Raw genomic sequence first — 23,661 nt, forward strand, 5'->3', positions numbered from 1 at the left:
GTAACACAATACCACTCTTCACTTCATCTTGCTCCGATTCATCAGTCATTCACTTGAAACAAAAAGTGTCATGTAAACGCAGCTAATGTTGCACAATCTCAGTGTCATCGGTATTGTCGTGTTTTCAAGTCGTACGAGTAGTTTCTTATTTCCCGTCGATTCTCATCGAGTGAGGTCACTGTACATGTTCACACCTGACAAGGTTTTCCAGGGCCAGAAAGTGTGGGAAATATCACTGATGGATTTTTCTCACACAAAAATTGAACTCAACTCTTTAAGGAGCTAATATTGACTGACTACTATTTGACTTCTGGGCATGTCAGGTCTTGACGATTTGAATTTCGTAAGAATCAAAATAGGATGCGAGTTATTTATTGTGGCATTATCCGACCGTGCACCTGTGATATTGACATTAACTTGATTGACAGTTATTAACTTGATATTAAATGTGGTCGAGAGAAGAGCCGCATTTGACATTGAGACGCATGCATGTTATATATTCAATTTATCCAGGATTTTCTTTCACAATACTGAATATTTGGCTATATTGTACCAAACACCAAAGTTTTAAGTCTTCGCCGAGGGAAGAAAAAACAGATAAATACCAAATAACTAGTTTCCAGAGATCACACAAAGGCTGGCTCCTGCCCTTTATTTCTAGGACACATCTATGGCTACAGGTGAGGTGGGTCTTCTAACCTGTCTTCTGAGGCGCCAGCCAATCAGCGAGCGTCATTTTCGCACCCCCGGCCAATCAGAGCGCAGACCCGCCCCTACTTGAACCCAAATACTTTACACAGAAAAATAAGCCATCAAAGTTTACCTATAGGTCTCTACGCAAACAATAAACACGTTAAAAGTAGATTTAACATGTTCTAACGGTTTCAATATCTATTTCTTTATTCATAAATCACTTCGGGAAGGACTGGACGGGCGAGCTCAGGTGTTTCCTACCTGTTCCTTCAGCCCTTGAGGAATAACCCGAGAGAGAAAAGTCGATTTACCTGTAGCCCGGGTTCTGGCATCTCCCTCTCGCGCTCTGTCTTCTGTTACCTGTTACCTGCACCGACTTGAAAGTCCAGTTTCACGAGGAAGAGCCGCGGAGGAAGAGAGATATGTCAGAGGAGGCAGACAGGTAAGAGTCAGGACTGCGACACAATCTTCCCTCAGCGCAAGCATCGCTCCGTCAGCGCGTGCCATTCTGCATGTCTACTTTCAGAACAGTTAAATACTCTCTCTGAACTCTGAAAACCGCATTTTTATAGTCGCGTTAATTACGTTCCCCGCGTATAATTCTATACAGGTTTTGTTTGGCTTATTGTTGCTTTTATTGATAAATACCACCGCATGAGGAATTTTCTTTTTTGCGGTCAAAACGCCATTTTTCACGGAGGAAGAAACACCTTGAATTGAAGCTATACCTGAAATTCATTCCCATTTATTTGCACCTTAAAGCTGAGGTTTATGCCCTACATGGCTTTTAAAAAAAAAAAATAGTTTTACTAAAAATAAAATGCAATTTATTTATTTAGCCTGTTTATTTGTGTGCTGTGTTATTTCGTTGTTTTTTTTAGTATGTCGTTGACGATCATCCTAATGTAGAAGCGTCGATATTACGTTGTTTTAGTTTTAAAACACATTTTGTGTCTTGTGTGAAGTTTGACAGATTGGTTACACTTTGTTTCGATAGTCCACTTGAGACATTCTATTAACTACAAGTAACTTTGTAACTACATGTCAACTACAAGTCAACTAATTCTCATTCATTTGCAACTACATGTCTACTAACTCTCAGAGTAGACTGTTAGGGTAGGTTTAGGGTTAGTAGAATAAGTTGACAAAGAAAGTGTTAGAAGATATTAAGCAGACAGTCTACTAATACTCTACTAACTGCTAGTTGACATGTAGTTGTAATGTTATTTACTGTTAACAGAATGTCTAAAGTGGACTATCGAAATAAAGTGTTACCGAAAGATTGTTTTGATAGTTTGATTCTATGCAGTGTTCAGATCTAGTGTGTCATTCGTCGTAACAACCGTTTTATTTATGTTTGTGGTGATTAAACACATTTTAGTTGATAAAATAGGCAAAGTAAATGCACTGGACTGGCGTATCCTCAGGGCTGCTGGTCATAATACGGGTCTTGCGTCTCAAAGATAACTAATCTCTATGTGTGTCAAAGAATTATATAGAAATGAATTCATGCGCTATTCCAATTAAACCCGGTGAAGAGAGGTAAAGTAGGAAACTTTGTGATAATTTATACATAAAGGTATGTTTCAGATGACTTGGCTCCTCCTCACACTAATAGTTAATCACCCCCACTATACAAACAGGGAAAATATTAAATACAAGAAGTATAATTACCTTATAATCTACTTACTGTTTTGCTACTTTGTAACCTCATCATGATTTGCCTCAGAATATGCACCTCATTTTCCACTGCAGATATACAAATGATATTATTTCAGAGCTGAAATTTGATATGCTGATTTAAATTTTTTTATTATTATTATTATTATTTTGTTTTGTATACACACAGTGATAAAGATGACCCACTTTACCTGCATTCTACCCATTTTCCAGTGAAAGAGCCCACAGGAGCACATGCTCTGTGTTCACGGCAACCCAACTCAGATTTACCTTTAGGTTCTGAGAGTATATTTATAGAACAACATTTTAAATCATTGAATTTCTTACCCGCTACTGGGGTAAAGAAATGCTGACGGTTTACTTTATAACTGAGCAATAACAGACCAATTAGAATCCACAAAAACAGAATCCAAGTCAAAGAGACATTATTATTTAATTCTATGTTTGATATCCATGCTTTTAATAAAAAACTAAAATGTCATAAAAACAATAGATTATGAATCTGCTCAATTATAAAATAATAAAAAACATCAGCAACAGTGTGTCACTGGAAACTTTCTGCCCCAATTCTGAGGAGGGCATCTTAGGTCAGTTTTTAACTTTAAAATAAAACAAGATTTGTTACCAAACATATGTCCATAAATCCTAGTTAACAAATAGACAATAGACAAGAACCCTTGTTTGCATTTAACCTCAAAACTGATCAGATGAAAAGTCAAGATTAATAAAAAAAAAACATAGAGCACAACCGTTCAATGTTCAATGTTTAGTGATATAATTTTTTGAATTTTATTGTAGAATTTTATTGTATGTTTCATTTTAGGTGTGGCCAAAAACATTTTGAGGCCACTATATGTTGCTGAATATCTTGTCCATGATTCCGAAGAATAAAAGCAGCCAGATATAGATTTAATATCAGATGTGACCCTGGACCACGAATCCAGTCACAAGGGTCAATTTTCGAAATTGAGATTTATGCATCATCTGAAAGCTGAATAAATAAGCTTTCCGTTGATGTATGGTGATGTATTGTTAGGATCGGACGATATTTGGCAGAGATACGACTATTTGAAAATCTGGAATCTGAGAGTGCAAAAAAAAAATCTAAATATTGAGAAAATCATCTTTAAAGTTGTCCAAATGAAGTTCTTAGCAATGCATATTACTAATCAAAAATGAATTTTGATGTATTTACAGTAGGAAATGTACAAAATATCTTCACAGAACATGATCTTTACTTAATATCCTAATGATTTTTGGCATAAAAGAAAAATCAATCATTTTGACCCATACAATGTATTTTTGGCTATTGCTACAAATATACCCCAGCGACTTAAGACTGCTTTTGTGCTCCAGGGTCACATATGATATCAAATAGGGAGACTAGAGCCAACAGTGGTACTTCCTCATGTCACGTGCCACTACATTGTAGCTGTAGTTGTCTGTCAGGCTGTAAAATGCAGAAGGACTTCTGACAATGTCTGCTGTCAGTATTTGGTTGGTTAGATATGCCTGGCATCAATACACTATACATCACACTCACAAAAGGTGCAGTGTGCAGGTTTGTTTTCATCAGTATGCAAAACAGCGCTTTTACATGAAGCTTTATCACCTGGATCATTTATGTCGGTGTTTCTGTTTGCTAGTGTGCTGATATACTGTTGTGTGTGTGTGTCCCAGTAAGAGGCTGGTTGTAGTGGTACCCAATGAGCCGTCCTTCCATTCGCGTCGGGCCTACACCAGTGAGGATGAGGCCTGGAGGTCTTACCTGGAGAATCCTCTTACTGCGGCCACCAAAGCCATGATGAGCATCAATGGAGATGAAGACAGTGCTGCCGCCCTGGGGCTCCTCTATGAGTACTACAAGGTCAGGGACATCAGCTGAGTCTCCTACTTTCTTCACATTAATCATATTTTCATTTTCACGTCATCATTCGTTCACCCTCATGGTGTTTGAAACCTTTCTTTCTTCAGTGGAACACAAAAAGAGAAATTCAGCAGAATGTTCAAGCTGCTCTTTTCCATACAGTGGAAGTGGATAGTAACTGGGCCTACAGTATGAAGCTCCGGAAATATGTTTTCACAATGAACAGATTTTTGCTGACTTATTATGATATTAATTCAAATATGATAAATAAAATCAAATATAGGTGCAAAAACTTAGACTTATGCATAATAACATTAACTTGTGCACTGTATTTCAATTCATACAACAGCTTTGTTCATTATAAGGATGAACTGGATGGACAGAACAGTCTTCACGGGGCTTATTGCTTTTATAAAACGGTTATTCCATATACGTAGTTAAGTTTCACAAAATAAAACAGAGCAAATAAAGTGTAATGATATTAATAAAAACAGCATTCTTCCACCAAACAATGTAGTTCCTCAGAAAGAGTTGTGGTTGTTTTTCATCCATGATTTCTTGACTAATGAACAAAAATATAAATATGTCTACCAGTGCAACCAAGTACAACTTTATAGCTTGAGTCTCATAAACCAAAACATACTAGCACAGTAAGGATATGATGAAATGATGCTTCTTAGCTGATCTGATATGGAAGTTACCCAGCGGAAGACAATCAGGAAGTTTTCAATTTTCATCCATGATTTCTTGACTAATGAACAAAAATATAAATATGTCTACCAGTGCAACCAAGTACAACTTTATAGCTTGAGTCTCATAAGCCAAAACATACTAGCACAGTAAGGATATGATGAAATGATGCTTCTTAGCTGATCTGATATGGAAGTTACCCAGCGGAAGACAATCAGGAAGTTTTCAATTTATCTATGTGGTGTGATAAATCTCCGTTCAAGCAATCATAGTGAAACAGTGCCTAGGATACTATCAGCGCTGAGGTTTATTGATGTTTTATCCTTTGCAGGTGCCCAAAGATAAGAGAGTTTTGCCCATCAGCAAAGTGGTTGAAATTTCAGAGGAACCAGAAAAGAGGTCAGTGAAATGATTAAAGAATTGGTGAAGTTAAATAAATAGATTTAAAAATGTGACTTATTTCATCTTTTCATCTTTTATGCTTTCATACTGTCTCAGAAACACTACAGTGGGAAGCAGCAGTCATATGGAGCCGGAGACAGTGGATAATCACGTCCAGGTCCTGAAATCAGTGCCTGTTAATCTGTCACTCAACACGGATCACCAGGACACCAAGCGGGAGCAGTACAGCGTGTCTGCGGGAGAGAGCGGGACCGCTGCGGTGGTCAAGGCTGAGGCGTACACTCCTGTGTTCATGCCTTCGGGGGTTCACTACAGGACAGAAGGAGAGGAACCGATGCGGGTCATCTGTGAGCAGGCCCACTCGTTCGACACCTCGACTGTATGTCACAGTGGATACGGGAAGGATGACCATCGCAGCAGTCCAGATAGCACCTATGAGGAAGACAGCAATGAAGTGGGAGCAATTAATTTGGTGTTTCTGAAACATTTGTTATAAAACTTGGATTTAATACAGCAGATTAACGGCTGATTGTTTTTTTTGATGCAGAAGTACCGCCCATCATCGCTTGGAGCTGATGGCTTCATATTTGATCAACCAGAAATGTTGTAAGTGTTGTTTGTTGTAACCAAGTGATTTATATGAAAATGATGTTAGGCTTGTAATATTAGGACGAATCAGCTCTCACACACCTGAAAAACATGCTGTTCAACAGAGACACCTTCCAGTACACACTCGAGGCTAGCAGGTCGTTGCGGCAGAAGCAGGGTGAAGGGCCTATGACCTACCTGAACAAAGGCCAGTTCTACGCTATTACACTGAATGAGACAAGTGCCAATAAACGCCTCCGACATCCCATCAGCAAAGTGAGATTAATTTGGTGTTTCTGAAACATTTGTTATAAAACTTGGATTTAATACAGCAGATTAATGGCTGATTGTTTTTTTTGATGCAGAAGTACCGCCCATCATCGCTTGGAGCTGATGGCTTCATATTTGATCAACCAGAAATGTTGTAAGTGTTGTTTGTTGTAACCAAGTGATTTATATGAAAATGATGTTAGGCTTGTAATATTAGGACGAATCAGCTCTCACACACCTGAAAAACATGCTGTTCAACAGAGACACCTTCCAGTACACACTCGAGGCTAGCAGGTCGTTGCGGCAGAAGCAGGGTGAAGGGCCTATGACCTACCTGAACAAAGGCCAGTTCTACGCTATTACACTGAATGAGACAAGTGCCAATAAACGCCTCCGACATCCCATCAGCAAAGTGAGGGTGAGTGTGTAGGCCTGCCTTCTTCTATCAAACCAGATAACTGAAGAACTTGACATGGTAGAATGTGCCAATGTCATGTCGTTGAGCTTTGATTAATTAACTGGAATATTTAATTTATTTCTGTTAAACATTTTAATTGAATGACAGCTCTAAATTAAATAGTTGAAATAGTTTATTTTCAAAGAAATTAATACTTTTAACATATTCAGTTGATCAAAAAGGACAGAAAAGACATCTATAATGTTACAAAATATTTCTACTTCAAATAAATGCTGTTCTTTTGAATTTCCTATTCATTAAAGAATATTGAAAAATATTTATCACTGCTTCCACATTTCTATTTTTTTTTTGGAAAGCACAAGCGTTTTCACCTGTAATAACTGAAGACTGGAGTAATGGCTGCTGAAAATTTCATCTTAGGAATTAGACTACTTCTTAGTATATATTAAAAGAGAACATTTATTTAAAATGTATTTAAAAAATATTTTTAATTCTAATAATATTTCACAATTACTGTATTTTTGATCAAAAAATGCAGCTATGGTGAGAACGTGAAACTTCTTTCATTAAAAAATCTTAGCAATCCCAAACTTTTGAGCAGTAATGTATGTCTATATTGTCCATTCTTGTTATAGTAATAGTTTAAAAGAATGCTTGGAACGTTTGGAACGGGCATTAAGTAATGAGTGGATTGTGATAACCTCTGTTAATCTCCTTTCTCTTATTTCCTCTATCAGAGTGTCGTCATGGTTGTATTTAGTGAAGATAAGAACCGTGATGAGCAGCTTAAGTACTGGAAGTATTGGCACTCTCGCCAGCACACGGCAAAGCAGAGGGTTCTGGACATCGGTGAGGCTTCCTCTCCATTACTGAGATCAGTGTTTAGCCTTGAACTTTGATTAGGCTTTGCCAATTTACCCCAGTTAATTTAGCCCAGGGGTGTCTAATCCTGCATAAGAATGACTAGACAAGAACAGGCAGATGTGTTAGAGCAGGGTTGGAAATGAAGTCTGCAGAAAGGTTGCCCTCCAGGAAGAGATGGCTATCCCTTGTTTAACAGTGGTTCTCAACCCAGGTCGTGGATAGTCCCCAACAACACACCTGTTATCTGATGATATAAAACACACATTTCAAGTCTCGGAGTGTCTGTGAGAATCAGATGTGGATTATTAGGGATAGTTGTCCAGGGTTGGGAACCACCACTGTATATAATTATATGAACGCAGACATGCGTGCTTTGGCCATTGCACTGCAAGAGCACGGTCTAGTTTTATATAATGTGCAGTGTTACTTTGGTGTACGGCATACTCAATGGGGCAATAGATTTACCTTAAAATGTCTGTGCCATTAAACCAAGGGTGTCCAATCTTGCTTCTAGCGGGCCGGTGTCCTGCAAAGTTTAGCTTCAACCTGTTCTAACACACTTGCCTGGAAGTTTGTAGTGATCCTGAAGACATTGATTGGCTAATTTGGGTGTGTTTAATAAGGGTTGGAGCTAAACTCTGCAGGACACTGGCCCTCCAGGTGAAGGATTGGACACCCTTGAATTAAACAGAACAGGTTACTAGCTATAAGTATATCAGCAGCAAGATTCTCTTCAAACTGTGGCTCCGCCATGGCAGTTGTTGATGTGAAAGAGTAAATATTTATGAATGCAGCGATGCGTGAGATTGAATTTGCATAGCTAAAAGCATTTGTGTTCTTGTACTTGTGTAGATTATGTATAATTCTTTTTCCAAAAATCATTAACTAAACTACTACTCAACACTCTTTGGTCTGAAAGTACTTCTTGCTTTCAAAACAGTTCATTGTGCACCCACCACTAGTTTGAAGACTGATGGTGCCTTACATCCCAGAAGCCCTCAGGGCTCTCAGGAGATTGGTTCCTCTTGGTTTCCCTCTGCTCAGCTAATGGGTACTAGGTTGCTAAATGGCAATACACTCAAATTATACACAACTTTGACTAGAGAGTCTGCCCTGAGATTTTTTTTACAGATCGATGCAGATCTCTTTACACTCTTGAGATTTGGACCGAGTTCTTTCCTCACTGAATCTGGGATTTTAATTAGTTATGAATTAGTTTATAGTTATTTATTGGGTGGTTTCTTATCCACAGCTGTACACTTTATTACAGGGATGGTCCCGTTGGAGCAACCTAGGATTAAGTAATGGTGTAATGGTGTTAGATCGCAATTATTCTCTAACTCCACGAGTCACCCCACCTGGGATTTGAACTTGTGACCTTCAGATCACTAGCCCAGCTTCTGAATCAAGTTGAATGAGAAAAAAAGAGCCCAACATGCAGGCCCAAAATTGTTGGGAGTCCACCTGGTGTGGGGCAGCTACGAGTCTAAACAATTCACGTCTTATTCTCGGCCTTGTCACACCTTGAGAGAACAGTCATCCTGAGCCTGTTGCTTCTTGTCCTCCCCTCATCTCCAGTAATCAGACGCTCTGTTATGCACTTTGTCAAGATTTGGCCCCAAGACTTTCACATCCTGGGAGCACCCTGAGGGAATATCTGAGACGTGATGACAGCTATCTTTGTCTTAAACCCTGCTCTCATAGATGGGGCAAAAATAGAGGAATGTTTTGTTGATGGAAGGTGAGCTTTGTACTACGGGATGCGAATAAAGTGTTGGTAAATTGGTGAAGTGGACAGACCTTTGGGCACATGGTAAACTGCAGTATGCTGAAGCCAAGTACAGGAGACAGTGACTGAAACATGACACCTGCACAGTTGGGATTTGAATAGCAGTTGAGGCGGGATTGTTCCTCAGGCTTGGGGCCATGTCACTAGAGCTGGGATTTGAATGGGGCTATTTAACTGGGGGAGCTCGCTTACGGGCATCGTCGGGCATGCTTGGTAAATGACCCAAAGGAGATCCTTGGGAAGGATTTCACCATTCCTAATCCCCAAGTTACCCAAAAGTAAGACAGGTGTTGGGTTTACTTAACATAGAGATGAACGCCCCTGTAATGACAGCTTATTAAATTACAAAGAAGTTTGGAAACCGAAGAAAGAAAGTCTAATTAACATAGGAAATCACCACTATTGCTACCACTCATACTTAGGGTTAAGGATTTGAACAGATTTTGTTTTGAGAGTCACAACAATCTTTCAAACATTGAACATGCAGTTCATACATGCTATGACTTGAGCACACCTTTTCTATGATGAGCAAGTGTGTTACCGGTTGCCCGACCAATGAATGATCCTTAAATAATGCTGCTAGCTGTGCAAATGGGTGCTATTTGATTTCTAAGTAATCTAATACTTTAGTAGGGCTGGGCTGCCCCCCTAATAGTCGACTACAGGTTAGTTGAGGAGAAGAAGCTTAGTTGACTAAAATTTTATCAGTTGGCTAGTCGGTTAGGGTTAGGGTTAGGGTTGGGGTTAGCTTAGGGTTAAACTATTAATTGTCCTGCATGACATGGAGGTGCCGGCATATGCCATCATTTTGCTGATGCAGATAAGAGTAATTAACATCATTCGAAACTGTAAAGTGTTTTACCTTTCTCTCAATATTAACAAAGCTTGCTTTTGTAAAATAAAGAAAACAAACAGGATGTGCTTTCTGCTGTCTCGGTCTCCTTGAACTGTGGAGCGCGTCACAAAAATGCAGCGAAACTCAGCGTATGTGCTACTTGCCTCACAGACGTGAGAAATATATCTACAGAAAGCTTGAAATGTCTACTTTTAAAGGAACCAATTCAAATACTCTCTCATTATGTAATCCGTACGAATGGAGCATTTCTCTAAAGGCGCATCCACTGTGGAGGTGGCGAGTCAGCAGCGTCAACTTCATCTTTACAGCTAACACTGACTCAGAAAACACTAGTTTATTAATAAATAATTAAAATATATCCTTGCTATTTTTTCCGACACATTCATAGTCATTTGTGGGTGCTTTGCGGCAAGGTTTATACAGTACATGCGCTTGAATGCGAAGTAGGCTATAGCCTATATTAAAGGCCCCCTAAGTATATATTCAAGTAATTAAATTAATAAACATGCAATTAGTCAACTAATGGCTTAAATGAACAACTATTAACTGACAAAAAAAACTTTAGCCAGGGGCAGCCCTGACTTTTAGCCTGGTGGACATCAACACAGCCACTAAGAAAGTACCAGTCAAGAATGTAAAGTTAACTGCCGTAGCTACGCTAGCATAGACAGGCTGACTCCAGCCATTGAAACTGTTATGAGATCACTTCAACGTAAATCTATAAAGTAATGACATTTAGGCTGAATCACAGACATGTTTAAAGTGTGAGTGGTCATAAATGGCCTATCAAGCGGCTACTAAAAAAGTTAATGTTTGTTTACATAAACAGATAAGAGTTATCTAGCCTGGAAGGGTACACTCAGCTTATCAGTCTTAAAACCACTTGCTTTAGCAGACATTGTTTTAATGTCGCCATTCTCTGACACTCGCCTGAGCTGTTCGCACATCACTCCCTAAAATTGTTCATACACCATATAAATTGTACATGCCTCTACCCCCGCACGTATCAGTCTGTAGGTGAAGTGCACGCTGGTTTGGACTGGTTTACGCAGGTTAGTTGTGGTCTGGTGCTAGTGGTGCATAGCTGTAAACCTAGTATCCAAAACACAACATATCCTGGTTTGCTTTGTTGTTGTTTTTTCAGCAAGTATGAGAACTGACATTTCCTGTTCTCTCTACAGCTGACTACAAAGAGAGCTTCAACACAATTGGGAATATTGAAGAAATCGCTTACAACGCTGTGTCCTTTACCTGGGACGTGAATGAGGAGGCCAAGGTAAGTCATCTAGCACCAAGACTGTGTGCTCACAGTTCTGATGTGGCACTGCAAATTTACAATGAATACGTCCTCCAGTGTGTGTTTTGGGCTTATGGGCATATGGATGTTGAAGTGGGAGATGTAGTTGTTAAACCCAACCAAAGGTTCAGTTTTTACAGTCTGACTACATCAGTGGATCTGTTTTTTTTCTTTCATTCATTCGCACTACCACCATTACGTGTGATACACAAAATGTTATTGAGAAACAGGGTGGAGTGTTACGACATCTGATATGTGTATTTTACATGCTGTAGTTTCTGTCCTGTTGTTGAACACGCCCCAAGAGCCATGAATAGCGTGATGTTTGATTCACAATACCCTGGTGCATCTTCCCCAGTCCCGTCTATTAATTTAAACCTCTATTTTCTCCTGTACGGTGTCTCGGGTTACACATGTACACTACTGAGAGTAGGAAATGAACCAGGTCTGTGTGTGTACATGGCCAAACGCACACAAACCCGAGTCCAGATCCTCCCAGCCTCACAGGTAGAGTCCTGCCCTCCTATTGTGGCTCTTCTGTTGCAATACAGCTCAGTTCAAACACTCGCCTCTGGAGTATATTCACCTAAAGCTCTCTATGCAAACATTTGCTTTTTATCGGGCCAACTCACACTGGTAAACCTATTAATGTGGACCATGTGATGTCTCAATGCAGCCGCCCTTGGAAGGATATTTAAGTGGGTTTGACTTTTTTTTTTTTTTTGAGTCCAAGCTCAAGTAAAAGCATGCAGTGGGGTGTGAAATGCGCTCAGTTTGATCTGATAAACATCTCATACTCTGACCTAACATACTCTCAAACTTTTATTACAAGTCCCTTCAAAGCTCTTCTCATCAGGCTGGAGTGGAGGAAGCCATAAACTGAGTCTCTCCATGAGCCATTGATCTGTGAGCTGGAAATTATGCCCTTGCTGCAGTGTGGAAGGGCTTAGTTTATTTTACGAGTGGTAATATTACGAAAACAGTAATATTGTGAAATATTATTACAATTTAAAATAAATGTTTTCTATTGTAATATATTTAAAAATTTAATTTATTCCTGTGATCAAAGCTGTATTTTCAGCATCATTCCTCCAGTCTTCAGTGTCACATGATCCTTCAGAAATCAGTATAATATGCTGATTTGCTGCTCAAGAAATATTTATTATTATTATCAATATTGAAATTGATCATTTCAATATTAAGCAGCACAGTTGTGCTGCTTAATATTTTTGTGGAAACCACGATACATTTTTAAAAAGTATTGTTTGATGAATCGAGAAGTTAAAAGGATAGTATTATTTGACACAGAAATCTTTTGTTATAATACAAGTCATGCATTGCTACATAGAAGGTTTTCCGGTGGCAAATTTCAATATTAAGCAGCACAGTTGTGCTGCTTAATATTTTTGTGGAAACCACGATACATTTTTAAAAAGTATTCTTTGATGAATCGAAAAGTTAAAAGGATAGTATTATTTGACACAGAAATCTTTTGTTATAATACAAGTCATGCATTGCTACATAGAAGGTTTTCCGGTGGCAAATTAGGAAATAAAAGATTTTCCGATGCCATATGAGTGTATTCAATACATATGAAGTGCTCCAATTCAGTTTTCTTGCCACGCTTCACCTAACGATGGCCTCTTTCTTGTCCTCTGGCATTGGTAAAGGATTATTATATGAAACCGTTAATAACTAACCACATAAATATTTAGTGAGCAAGAGAGGAGGCAGAGGCTAAAAACTGCTTTGGAATTGAAAATGAATCAATGCAAAGATGACATTTAAGATTAAAATTGGGTCTTGTATTAATATAAAACTATTTCCTTCAGTTGGAACTTTGAGTGTTCTGTGCAGATGAAACGGCATAGTTGTTAGTGTGCAGTCAGAGCGTTGTTTCTGTAGTAGTCAGTGGTACAGATAGACGTGTCGAGGCAGGCACCTGTTTTGCGTGTGTAGGTGGATGGTGGGTGAAAAACAATGTGCACTTTCAACGGTCAGGACTGTGTAGGTCAATCCGGAACAAGCTGTTAGAAAATATAAATATGGCAGTTCTTATGCAACCGTCTGTTACATGTACATCCAGATACCTACATTATATATCATAACAATCTCCCACAGTACCCCAGTGGCAGAGTTTTGCACTGACAGACACCACTAACATGCTTGTTTTCTTAACATGAACCTTCATGTGGAACTGAACTGTTTTTGTCTTTGATTGTTAGATCTTCATCACGGTGAACTGTCTGAGCACAGATTTCTCCTCTCAGAAGGGGGTGAAGGGTCTTCCTCTGATGATACAGATCGACACCTACAGCTACAACAACCGCAGCAACAAACCCCTGCACAGAGCCTACTGTCAAATCAAGGCCTTCTGTGATAAGGTGAAGCTTGACCTATAACCTTTGAACCTATGCATATGGTATTCCAACATATGGGTATATCTGTGGAAGCAGTCATGGAGATTTAAAAGGAATAGTTAAAGAGATTCACCCAGAAATGAAAGTTTGCTGTTAATTTACTCAGGCCAATTTGTAGGTGACTCTTTTTTTCATCAGTGGAGCAGTAAAGAAGATTTATAGCTGAAACCGTGGTCCTTGGTGATTCATAAAATGCAAGTCAACAGCTACCGTCACTTTTAGAGTCAAAAAAGCATATACAGGCAACACATAATTAATATCCGTGGCTCCTTATGATATATTGATGTATTATGAAGCAAAACAATTGGTCTGTGCAAGAAACAAGAGTGCTATTTACAACATTACTGCCTGTAATCTATAGCCTCATGCAAACTGTCCGGAGCGCGTTCACGAGTCTAGAGTGCTTTACTTTACTTTTAACTTTTCTACAGAATAAAAAATGTCACCTACATGGCCTGAGGGTGAGTAAATTAACAGCAAATTTTCACATTTAGGTGAACTATCCCTTTAAAACAGCAGTAATAGAGAGCTGCAGTGATGACTTTTTTAAATTTTTAGGTCAACTTGTAAGTTCGTTTCACCGCGATTCCCTTGACAAAAACCCAATAGGATTTTTCTATAGGCTTTTGGATTATTGCAGAATATAAGTCCTGTGACTAACAAAAGTTTTTATCATTTGTACGTCGTGATAATCTTCACAAATGAACAGAACTTTTTTCAATTTTGCAGCCTAAATATAATTGCCAGAATTAAAGAGAAAGCTTAGCATTGGTTATAAACGAAGTACACCACGGACACATGACTTAAATGTCACCATCACTGAGCTTCTGGCAACTCTTTCAGTCTTTATTTAAAACCATTTTCCTTGAAAGTTTGAGTTAGAATAGTTTGCAGGAGTGTGATTATAAACACAATGAGGCTGTGAGAGTGGCTAGTGATCAGATGAGTTTATCTGTTCAGTGTGACGATGTTTAATATCTTAGACAACCTCTGGAGTCCCATTCAGACACTTGTGATCAACCACCTTTTTCAAAACAAGTAAAAGCTTTTTAAAAATCTCAAGGGGTATTACTGATGTATTTCATATTGTAGAATATACTGTTAAATGATCCTCCTGACCTTGTGTTATACAGACTTTAAAACCCATTCAAAATCCCATTAACTTTAGCAAAATTCTCATTTCTGAGCCTACAAAAGTACATCATCCGTGCAGCAATATATATGCATGCTCACTTATTTTAATAAGCAATTTAATAAGCTTTTACCTACAGCTTAAGTGGGTCATTATTTAGACATGTTTATGGTGTGTTCCTGGTCTACAACTCAGGAACTGTAGTGCCATCTTGTGGTTGTTCATTATTGTTACCTTTTCACAGACATGCTACTGTTTCTAATTTCTCTTTTCTCTGTGCTTTTCCTGTCTGTGTTTGTGCGGCTCAGGGAGCGGAGAGGAAGATCAGAGATGAGGAGAGGAAACAGAACCGCAAGAAGACAAAAGGTCTGAAGCACTGAAAGCATCTCCAATTCATAAAAATAAGCTTTAAGGAACGCAATAAGTGATTTGATAAACACAATTTTCTCTCCTGACATATTTCTTATTGAAGTGCATTTTTTGAATAATCTAGAGGCTTCACAACCATGAACCATGATGTGCTACTTGCTAGTCCATGGCACATTTGATTGGACCGAAACCTGTGTTTTGCAGGATGAGTCACCATTATTATCATCAATAACAGTTATTCTTACATGTACAAATGACTTCATCTCATCAGGAAAGGATGGAGGCGTCGGGGCGGTTTCTGTCCCGAAAAAATGTGACGCCACCTTCTTTAAAACTATGACTGATCTGGATGCCCAGCCGGTTCTCTTCATCCCGGATGTGCACTTTGGGAACTTACAGAGGGCAGGCCAGGTATGAGTCAGTCTGAAAACACACTCAATGACCAGATCACAAGCTCTTTTGTGTTGAAAGTCCTCTGCCATTTTGCAGACGGCTGTAATTGAGGTCACATAGTCTGCCCTCTGTGTTTGCTTCCTCAAATCTCAAAAAGGCTGTAGAGGCTCATTAAAGAACTGTCATGAAGACCTTAGCGGTCCATTGTGTGTCTAACGAGATTGAAACTTATTAGAGAGCGACTGACCTTTCAGAACCCGACATGAAAGTTCACGGTTACCTTCCTCGTGCAGCATATGTGTGAGTATCTTGGATACTTAGGTGACATTTGTTTATTAGGAGTGATATCTGCTGAACTGGTCATTGTAGTGTCTATTTTCCGGCTTGTTCTGAATGTTACAGAGATGCTTGCTTATGAATGTTTACTGGAAATAAAACGACAAACTTTTGAACACAACTCTTTGCAGGTGTTTGCATTTAATACAGAGGAAATTGAACGCGAAGGGTGAGTTTGAGCTTTTTCTCAGTATTTATGCTGTAAAACAGAATAAGATATTCTTATATCATAACTAAATGAGCATCACATCACCTCATAATTAACTACTAGCACTGATGCAATAGTAGATCACAGGGATCCTCAAGAATATTTATTAATAAAAGTGACTATCAACACTGTTTAATAAAAAAAATGATTCACTGTAAAATGTATTGAGTTGTGGTATTACATCCATAACATGAATCATATATAATCTGTTTAGTGTTTGGTTTAGGGCTATCATGATGATGACATTTTCCTGGTAATTAATTATCATTCAGATAATGATTTAATTGTCTGTTTTAGTTATATTATTTACAGTAAAAGTCTAATACACATACACTTAAAAAAGTAATGTTATCACATACAACTCTAGCATTGTATACAAATAATATTCTACACATTAAAATATTTTAAAAGCACTTAAAGTCTTAAAATAGTCACATGGCACACTACTACTCTTAAGAAGGAAAAATTAATTGTGTGTTTTGTGACATTTTTATATTCGCTTTAAATTTGTCAATATTAAAATGTAATGATTGTAATTAAGGGGGTGTTTACACAAAACCATTAATTTACACGACAATGCTGTTTTTGGGGGCCTGAAAATGCAAACTTTTGTGAACAGGTTTCAGAGTGCATGTTTTGGAAAACAATACCGCTATCGTTTCTGTGTAATACATGAAAATGTGAATTTGTGAAAACTGTGACATTATGCACATGCGCATTACGTGTATTACATTAGCTGCGTAGTGTTTCTCTACAAAGTGTCATTGCCAACTACTGGTCTGGCATGAATAATGCAGCATTTTAGTCATTTTCGCGGATTCGTGTGAACGGAGTGATTTGATGATGTTGTCATCTGTTCACAGAACTTTTCAAAAATACAAAGGAAAAACATTTCTGTTTTTAATACATCCTTGTTGTGTAAATATACCCTTTAAGTACACAGTGATTGCTGTTTTGTCAAATAATCATGATTAGATCCTATGTGACCCTGGAGCACAAAAGCAGTAAGTCAAGTCGCTGGGGTATATTTGTAGCAATAGCCAAAAATACATTGTATGGCTCAAAATGATTGATTTTTCTTTTATGCCAAAAATCATTAGGACATTAAGCAAAGATCATGTTCCATGAAGATATTTTGTAAATTTTCTACTGTAAATATCTCAAAACTTAATTTTTGATTAGTAATATGCATGGCTAAGAACTTCATTTGGACAATTTAAAGGTGATTTTCTCAATATTTAGATTTTTTTGCACTCTCAGATTCCAGATTTTCAAATAGTTGTATTTCGGCCAAATATCGTCCTATCCTATCAAACCACACATCAATGGAAAGCTTATTTATTCAGCTTTCAGATGATGTATACATCTCAATTTCGAAAATATTGACCCTTATGACTGGTTTTGTGGTCCGGGGTCACATATCACTGCATTCAGGTCATTCAGATCAGAATCTGATCATGTGATTGGTCAGTTGAGAGAGGCATGATGCCATTGTGTTTGTTTGTGTTAGAAGTGTGCTGGTGAAGAGGATGTTCCGGCAGTCTGAGGATGACTTCTGTCCACCGCCCCATAAACAGCCCAGAGAGGAGACACAGAAGAGAGGTCAGAGACACACTTACACACATGCACATCTACAGCTGAAGAGTGTATTTCCCAACCTGATCTCACTGTTTTACAAGGTGGCGATTTCGTATCAATCTGTATGATGAGAATTGGACAAAACATGTGATTTAAAATTTTTTTTTTAGAGAAAAGTAAACATGAAGGTCCACCCCTTAACATAATGTACAAATGAGATTGTATGGATTCATATGAATTAGCCACCAATTCGCCAAAAGTTAAAATAGTTGAGATTATGATGCTATTTTCTGATTTATTGCACAGAATTGAAAAAATAAGAACAGTTTCAAGACACCTACACAGGCCATAAACAATTCTTGAGAAAACAAGGACATTTTATACCAAAAAAATAAAATAAATAAATAAAAATATGAATATGTTCCATGAAGCTTCTGTAGGATTCTATTGTTTGAAAGTCTTTTTCTTAAAAATTCTATTTGGTGCTGGTTGTAGCCAAAAAAAAAAAAAAAATATATATATATATTATTCAGGGGCATCTCAATAAATTAGAATGTCGTGGAAAAGTTCATTTATTTCAGTAATTCAACTCAAATTGTGAAACTCGTGTATTAAATAAATTCAGTGCACACAGACTGAAGTAGTTTAAGTCTTTGGTTATTTTAATTGTGATAATTTTGGCTCACATTTAACAAAAACCCATCAAATCTCAACAAATTAGAATATGGTGACATGCCAATCAGCTAATCAACTCATCAAATGATTTGTTAACTATATTTTAAATAAAAACAGCTATGGAAAAATGAAGAGACCACTTGAAAATTCTAAGTTTCTCTGGATTTACGATTTATATTTATGTGTTTGAATAAAACGTAATTTTTATTTTATTCTGTAAACTACTGATGACATTTCATCCAAATTTTAAATTAAAATGCCATTTAGAGTATCTTTTGCATAAAATGACAATTGGTCAAAATAACAAAAAAGAAGCCATGTTTTCAGTCATGTTTATATTCAATTTTAGACAACACAATACCAATGTTTTAACTTCAGAAGAGTTAAGAAATCAGTATATTTGGTAGAATAACCCTGATTTTCAATCACAACAAATAAAAGCATTTATTATTTTCAGCAATTGTCATTTTCTGCAAAAAAAAAAAAAAGCTCCGATATTTTTATTTGAAATTGAAAAGAAATGTTATCAGACCTTTACAGAGTATAACACAAATATGAACATTTTACTCAAACCCATACCTAGTCAATTCAGTAAATCCAGAGAAACTGATCATTTTCAAGTGGTCTCTTAATTGTTTCCATAGCTGTATGTAGGGGGATTGTACTTTACTCTATCATTTCTATGTGCAGCATGCTCTGAATTCCCACCGCTGATTAGATTCTAAAGTCTTAATTTAATTCCACATTCTATTCAAATTCTATGAAGAAAAACTATGACATAATTAAGTCCAGTTACTTCAGTAGAGATTGCTTTGACACTAAGCAGACTTAATGTTTTCACAGTGCTCCTGTACGTGAGGAAGGAGTCGGATGAGGTGTTCGATGCTCTGATGCTGCGGTCGCCCACTCTCAGAGGACTCATGGATGCAGTGAGTATCTGTCGCTGTAGGGGGCGCTCTACTCTAAATTACTGACGCAGTGTGCTGAGTAATGATTTTAACTTCAGAAGGGTTAAGAAATCAGTATATTTGGTGGAATAACCCTGATTTTCAATCACAACAAATAAAAGCATTTATTATTTTCAGCAATTGTCATTTTCGGCAAAAAAAAAAAAAAGCTCAGATATTTTTATTTGAAATTGAAAAGAAATGTTATCAGACAGAGTATAACACAAATATGAACATTTTACTCAAACCCATACCTAGTCAATTCAGTAAATCCAGAGAAACTGATCATTTTCAAGTGGTCTCTTAATTGTTTCCATAGCTGTTTGTAGGGTGGTTGTACTTTACTCTATCATTTCTATGTGCAGCATGCTCTGAATTCCCACCGCTGATTAGATTCTAAAGTCTTAATTTAATTCCACATTCTATTCAAATTCTATGAAGAAAAACTATGACATAATTAAGTCCAGTTACTTCAGTAGAGATTGCTTTGACACTAAGCAGACTTAATGTTTTCACAGTGCTCCTGTACGTGAGGAAGGAGTCGGATGAGGTGTTCGATGCTCTGATGCTGCGGTCGCCCACTCTCAGAGGACTCATGGATGCAGTGAGTATCTGTCGCTGTAGGGGCGCTCTACTCTAAATTACTGACGCAGTGTGCTGAGTAATGGAGGTGTAAAATGAAACAGCATCAACTTGAAAATGAAGTGTATAAATTGTAAATAGATTGGCCATTTTCAGTTGTATAAATCCAGTGCCTGATCCCAATCTACCTCTTGGTAAAAATGATCCATCTAATTATATTTGTGTCTTCAGCATATTTAAAAAAAATAATTAAGACTAAAATAATCAGATCCAACTGAATCATGAACAAATTTATATAGATTTTTTAAATTTATTTTAAGCAATCAAAATCAAATCATTGTCAATTTTACGCTCTGATACATGATTTAATTGATGAATTCTTTCATATCAACAGATTTCAGAGAAGTACGGTGTTCCCATTGATAGAATGGCCAAGATTTACAAGAAGAGCAAGAAAGGGTAAGCTATTTCAAGAGGACCCTGAAACCGTCCCTCGGTATCGCCTCTCTTCCATGGGGGGCAGATCATTTAGTGTTGTTGCCCCTAAATTACGGAACTCTCTTCACAGATCGTTCTGTCTTGCCAATAACCTGTCTGAATTTAAATCGCTGCTCAAAACTCATTTGTTTTCACAATGTTACCAAAGTTGACCTCTGTTTATTCTGATTTATGTTGTCTTATCCATATATTACTCCCCGGATGTCTGATGTTCTCTTTACTTTACTTTCTGTATTATTGTTTGATTGTTTTTTTGATGTTATCCTCACATTTCTGATGTTTATTGTAAAGTGTCCTTGAGCTCTGGAAAGGCGCTATAAAAAATAAAACTCATTATTATTATTATTATTATTAAGAGGACATTTCAGATTCAGATGACGACTAATAAGCCCGTTGTAATTTAGTTTATTCTCCACATTTCAGGATCCTGGTGAACTTGGACGACAATATCATCGAGCACTACTCTAACGAGGACACATTTATCCTGAGTATTGAGAACTACGCAGATGCTTACAAAATCACATTAACGGAAATATGAACAGCAGCACATGCATTTCTAACATTCAGTATGTTTAAGCTAAAAGACTTGTTACTTGGACTCCAGCCTGGTCAGATTCAACATCAACTGTCCATAAATTGAATTGACATCAACTAAAGCTGACATACCTCATTTTTAAGAGACCTCAAGTATGATTTTTAATGGTCAATTAGGAGTTTCGGCGCATCCCAAACATGTCCACAATTTCACTGTTCTGCTGTGGATGGAAAGTATATTGCTATCACTGGCTTCACATTAAGGACCAAAGTACAGACTAATTCACATTTCACTTAATTTTGGAGACCACCAACAGATTCCCACCTGAATCTCAACTGTTTCTTCCAAAGGATTTCACTGGAGTGGAGTATGAAATGAAATACGTGATCTCTTCATCACATCAAAATACTGTGCGTACAGTATGAATATTCAACAAAAGCAAGCGTCCACTGGAATTATAATGCTAAGATACATTTGCTTGCAGCAAAAATATGAATTTTGGACTTTTCTGTGGAGTTTGAGAGTCTGCAGAGCTGTTGATCTGTGAAAAGTGTCCAATACTGTCAATGTTTTTTTGTGAGTGTGTGTATTATGGTGCCATTAATATTATTGTTAATGTTAGCTTGGTAGATATGATTTAGCTTCTTACTGTCTGAATATTCACAGACTTTTTTTCTGATGCAAAAAGAAAGCTATTTTTATGAGACTGTGCCATTTCAAGTTTTTGTATGCTAAATAGTGCAAAGCAGGAAATATGTATAAATACTGTAATGTTTAACTGTACAGTACTAATGATCAGTCACAGTAAGTGTAGCTCAGACACATTTCAGTTGCATGTTTTACATGTTGCACTCATGGTTTAATGTGAAATTAATTTTATAAAGGTTCCATTGGTTTTAAATGCAAAAAGATTTCATGACCTTGTCTGAACGTGTATCTTTACATAAACAGCGAAGGTTTTTCCCTTTTGCATCCAAATATGAGCGTCTCATTGTCATTATGTTTGAAATAACTATGCAGTCTTAAAGTCTGGTTCATTTCTAGTGTTTGTATAGTGTAACAGGATAACATTAACTGTGTAGTGCCGATTCAGTTGATCAGCACCATTTTGAGCTGTAATGTTTGAAAACCATTGTCTTCCAAAAGAAATAATGTAAAAGGGCACTTCGGAATAATAATTTGTATGTAAATAAAAGCATTTTTTATCAAATTTGGATTGTTTTTTTTCACACTACAATTAAAGGAACAGTTTACCAGAAATTTGCTGAAGATTTACCTACCCTCAGGCAATCCAGGATGTAGATGAGTTTTCTTCATCTGAACAGATTTGGAGAAATGTAGCATAACATCAGTGTCTCACCAGTGGATGCTCTGCAGTGAATGGGTGCCGTCAGAATGAGAGTCCAAACAGCTGATACAAACCATCACAATAATCCACACCACTCCAGTCCATCAGTTAATGTCCTGTAAAATGAAAAGGTGTGTGTTTGTAAGAAACAAATCCATCAAGACTTTTTTAAAACTTCAAACCATTACTTCCGGCTAAAATATAAGTCCATATTCCATAATAACGCTTCCTCAAGTGATAAAGTCCATCCCCTGTTGTCCTCTCACATCAAAATCCACCCACATATTTGTTTAGAGCCGTTTTGGACTGTATTGACTTGTAAATGATGCTTGACCTGTGCAGCTTTCTCTCCTGTTTCAGACGAGATGACTCTTTAACAAGCAATAGCATGTTAAATAGAGGACTCATTTTTTATTTCATTTGAAGTTAAAAATGCATTAATGATGGATTTGTTTCTTACAAACACGCAGCTTTTCATTTCACAGGACTTTACCTGATGGACCGGAGTGGTGTGCATTATTGTGATGTTTTTATCAGCTGTTTGGACTCTCATTCTGACGGCACCCATTCACTGCAGAGGATCCATTGGTGAGCAAGTGATGTAATTCTGCATTTCTCCAAATCTGTTCCCATGAAGAAACAAACTCATCTACATCTTAGATGGCCTGAGGGTGAGTTCATTTTCAGCGAACTTTCGTTCTTTAATCTTGAGATATGGCCACTTTAAACCCTGTAGGTTAACGAGAATTCCATACAAGAATTTTGTTAAACCAGGGTTACAACCGATCCTGGGTTAATAACTTTAAGAGACATTTTCTTTCTTTTCTTTTATTTATGATATAACCAAAAAAGACGCCTGCGTTTATAATATCTACACACACAATGTACAGGTTACCATATAAAATCTACAAAAGGATGACAAACATTTAGTTGCACAGCTTACACTGATAGAACACTGTTTGTTTTGCCATATATATATATATATATTTAATCTGTGTTTGGCACTTGACCACATGTTGCTGTCTTGTGTGCTTTAGAAATGAAATGCCAGATGCTTAAACAGTTTTTTTTAAATTCAAGCTCCTTCATGAACTGTTCTGATCAGCATGTGGCTGAAGAAAGTTTGATCATCCCAACCTCGGCTTTGCAGCAAATGAAACCGCAGAGAGTTTCTGATGGCTATCCATATCTATACATGTGGCCTCTGATGTGGATTACGTGTGAGC

The 23,661-nt window shown here is 37.4% G+C and overlaps 1 protein-coding gene across 1 annotated transcript; it reads left to right on the forward strand.

Moving 5' to 3' along the window:
- Positions 1-834: 834 nt before the first annotated feature.
- Positions 835-21,557, forward strand: LOC107550099 (grainyhead-like protein 2 homolog). The gene is made up of 16 exons (XM_016231326.1): positions 835-1,135; positions 4,054-4,240; positions 5,262-5,329; positions 5,429-5,786; positions 5,880-5,938; positions 6,452-6,608; positions 7,346-7,457; positions 11,299-11,393; positions 13,640-13,798; positions 15,275-15,332; positions 15,607-15,746; positions 16,196-16,233; positions 17,783-17,874; positions 19,369-19,454; positions 20,449-20,513; positions 20,976-21,557. The coding sequence occupies exons 1-16, from the start codon at positions 1,116-1,118 to the stop codon at positions 21,088-21,090; spliced, it is 1,809 nt and encodes a 602-aa protein (XP_016086812.1). The 5' UTR covers positions 835-1,115; the 3' UTR covers positions 21,091-21,557.
- Positions 21,558-23,661: the final 2,104 nt, after the last annotated feature.

Source organism: Sinocyclocheilus grahami, unplaced genomic scaffold (assembly GCF_001515645.1).
Source record: "Sinocyclocheilus grahami isolate Dianchi unplaced genomic scaffold, SAMN03320097.WGS_v1.1 scaffold387.1, whole genome shotgun sequence".
NCBI lineage: Eukaryota > Metazoa > Chordata > Actinopteri > Cypriniformes > Cyprinidae > Sinocyclocheilus > Sinocyclocheilus grahami.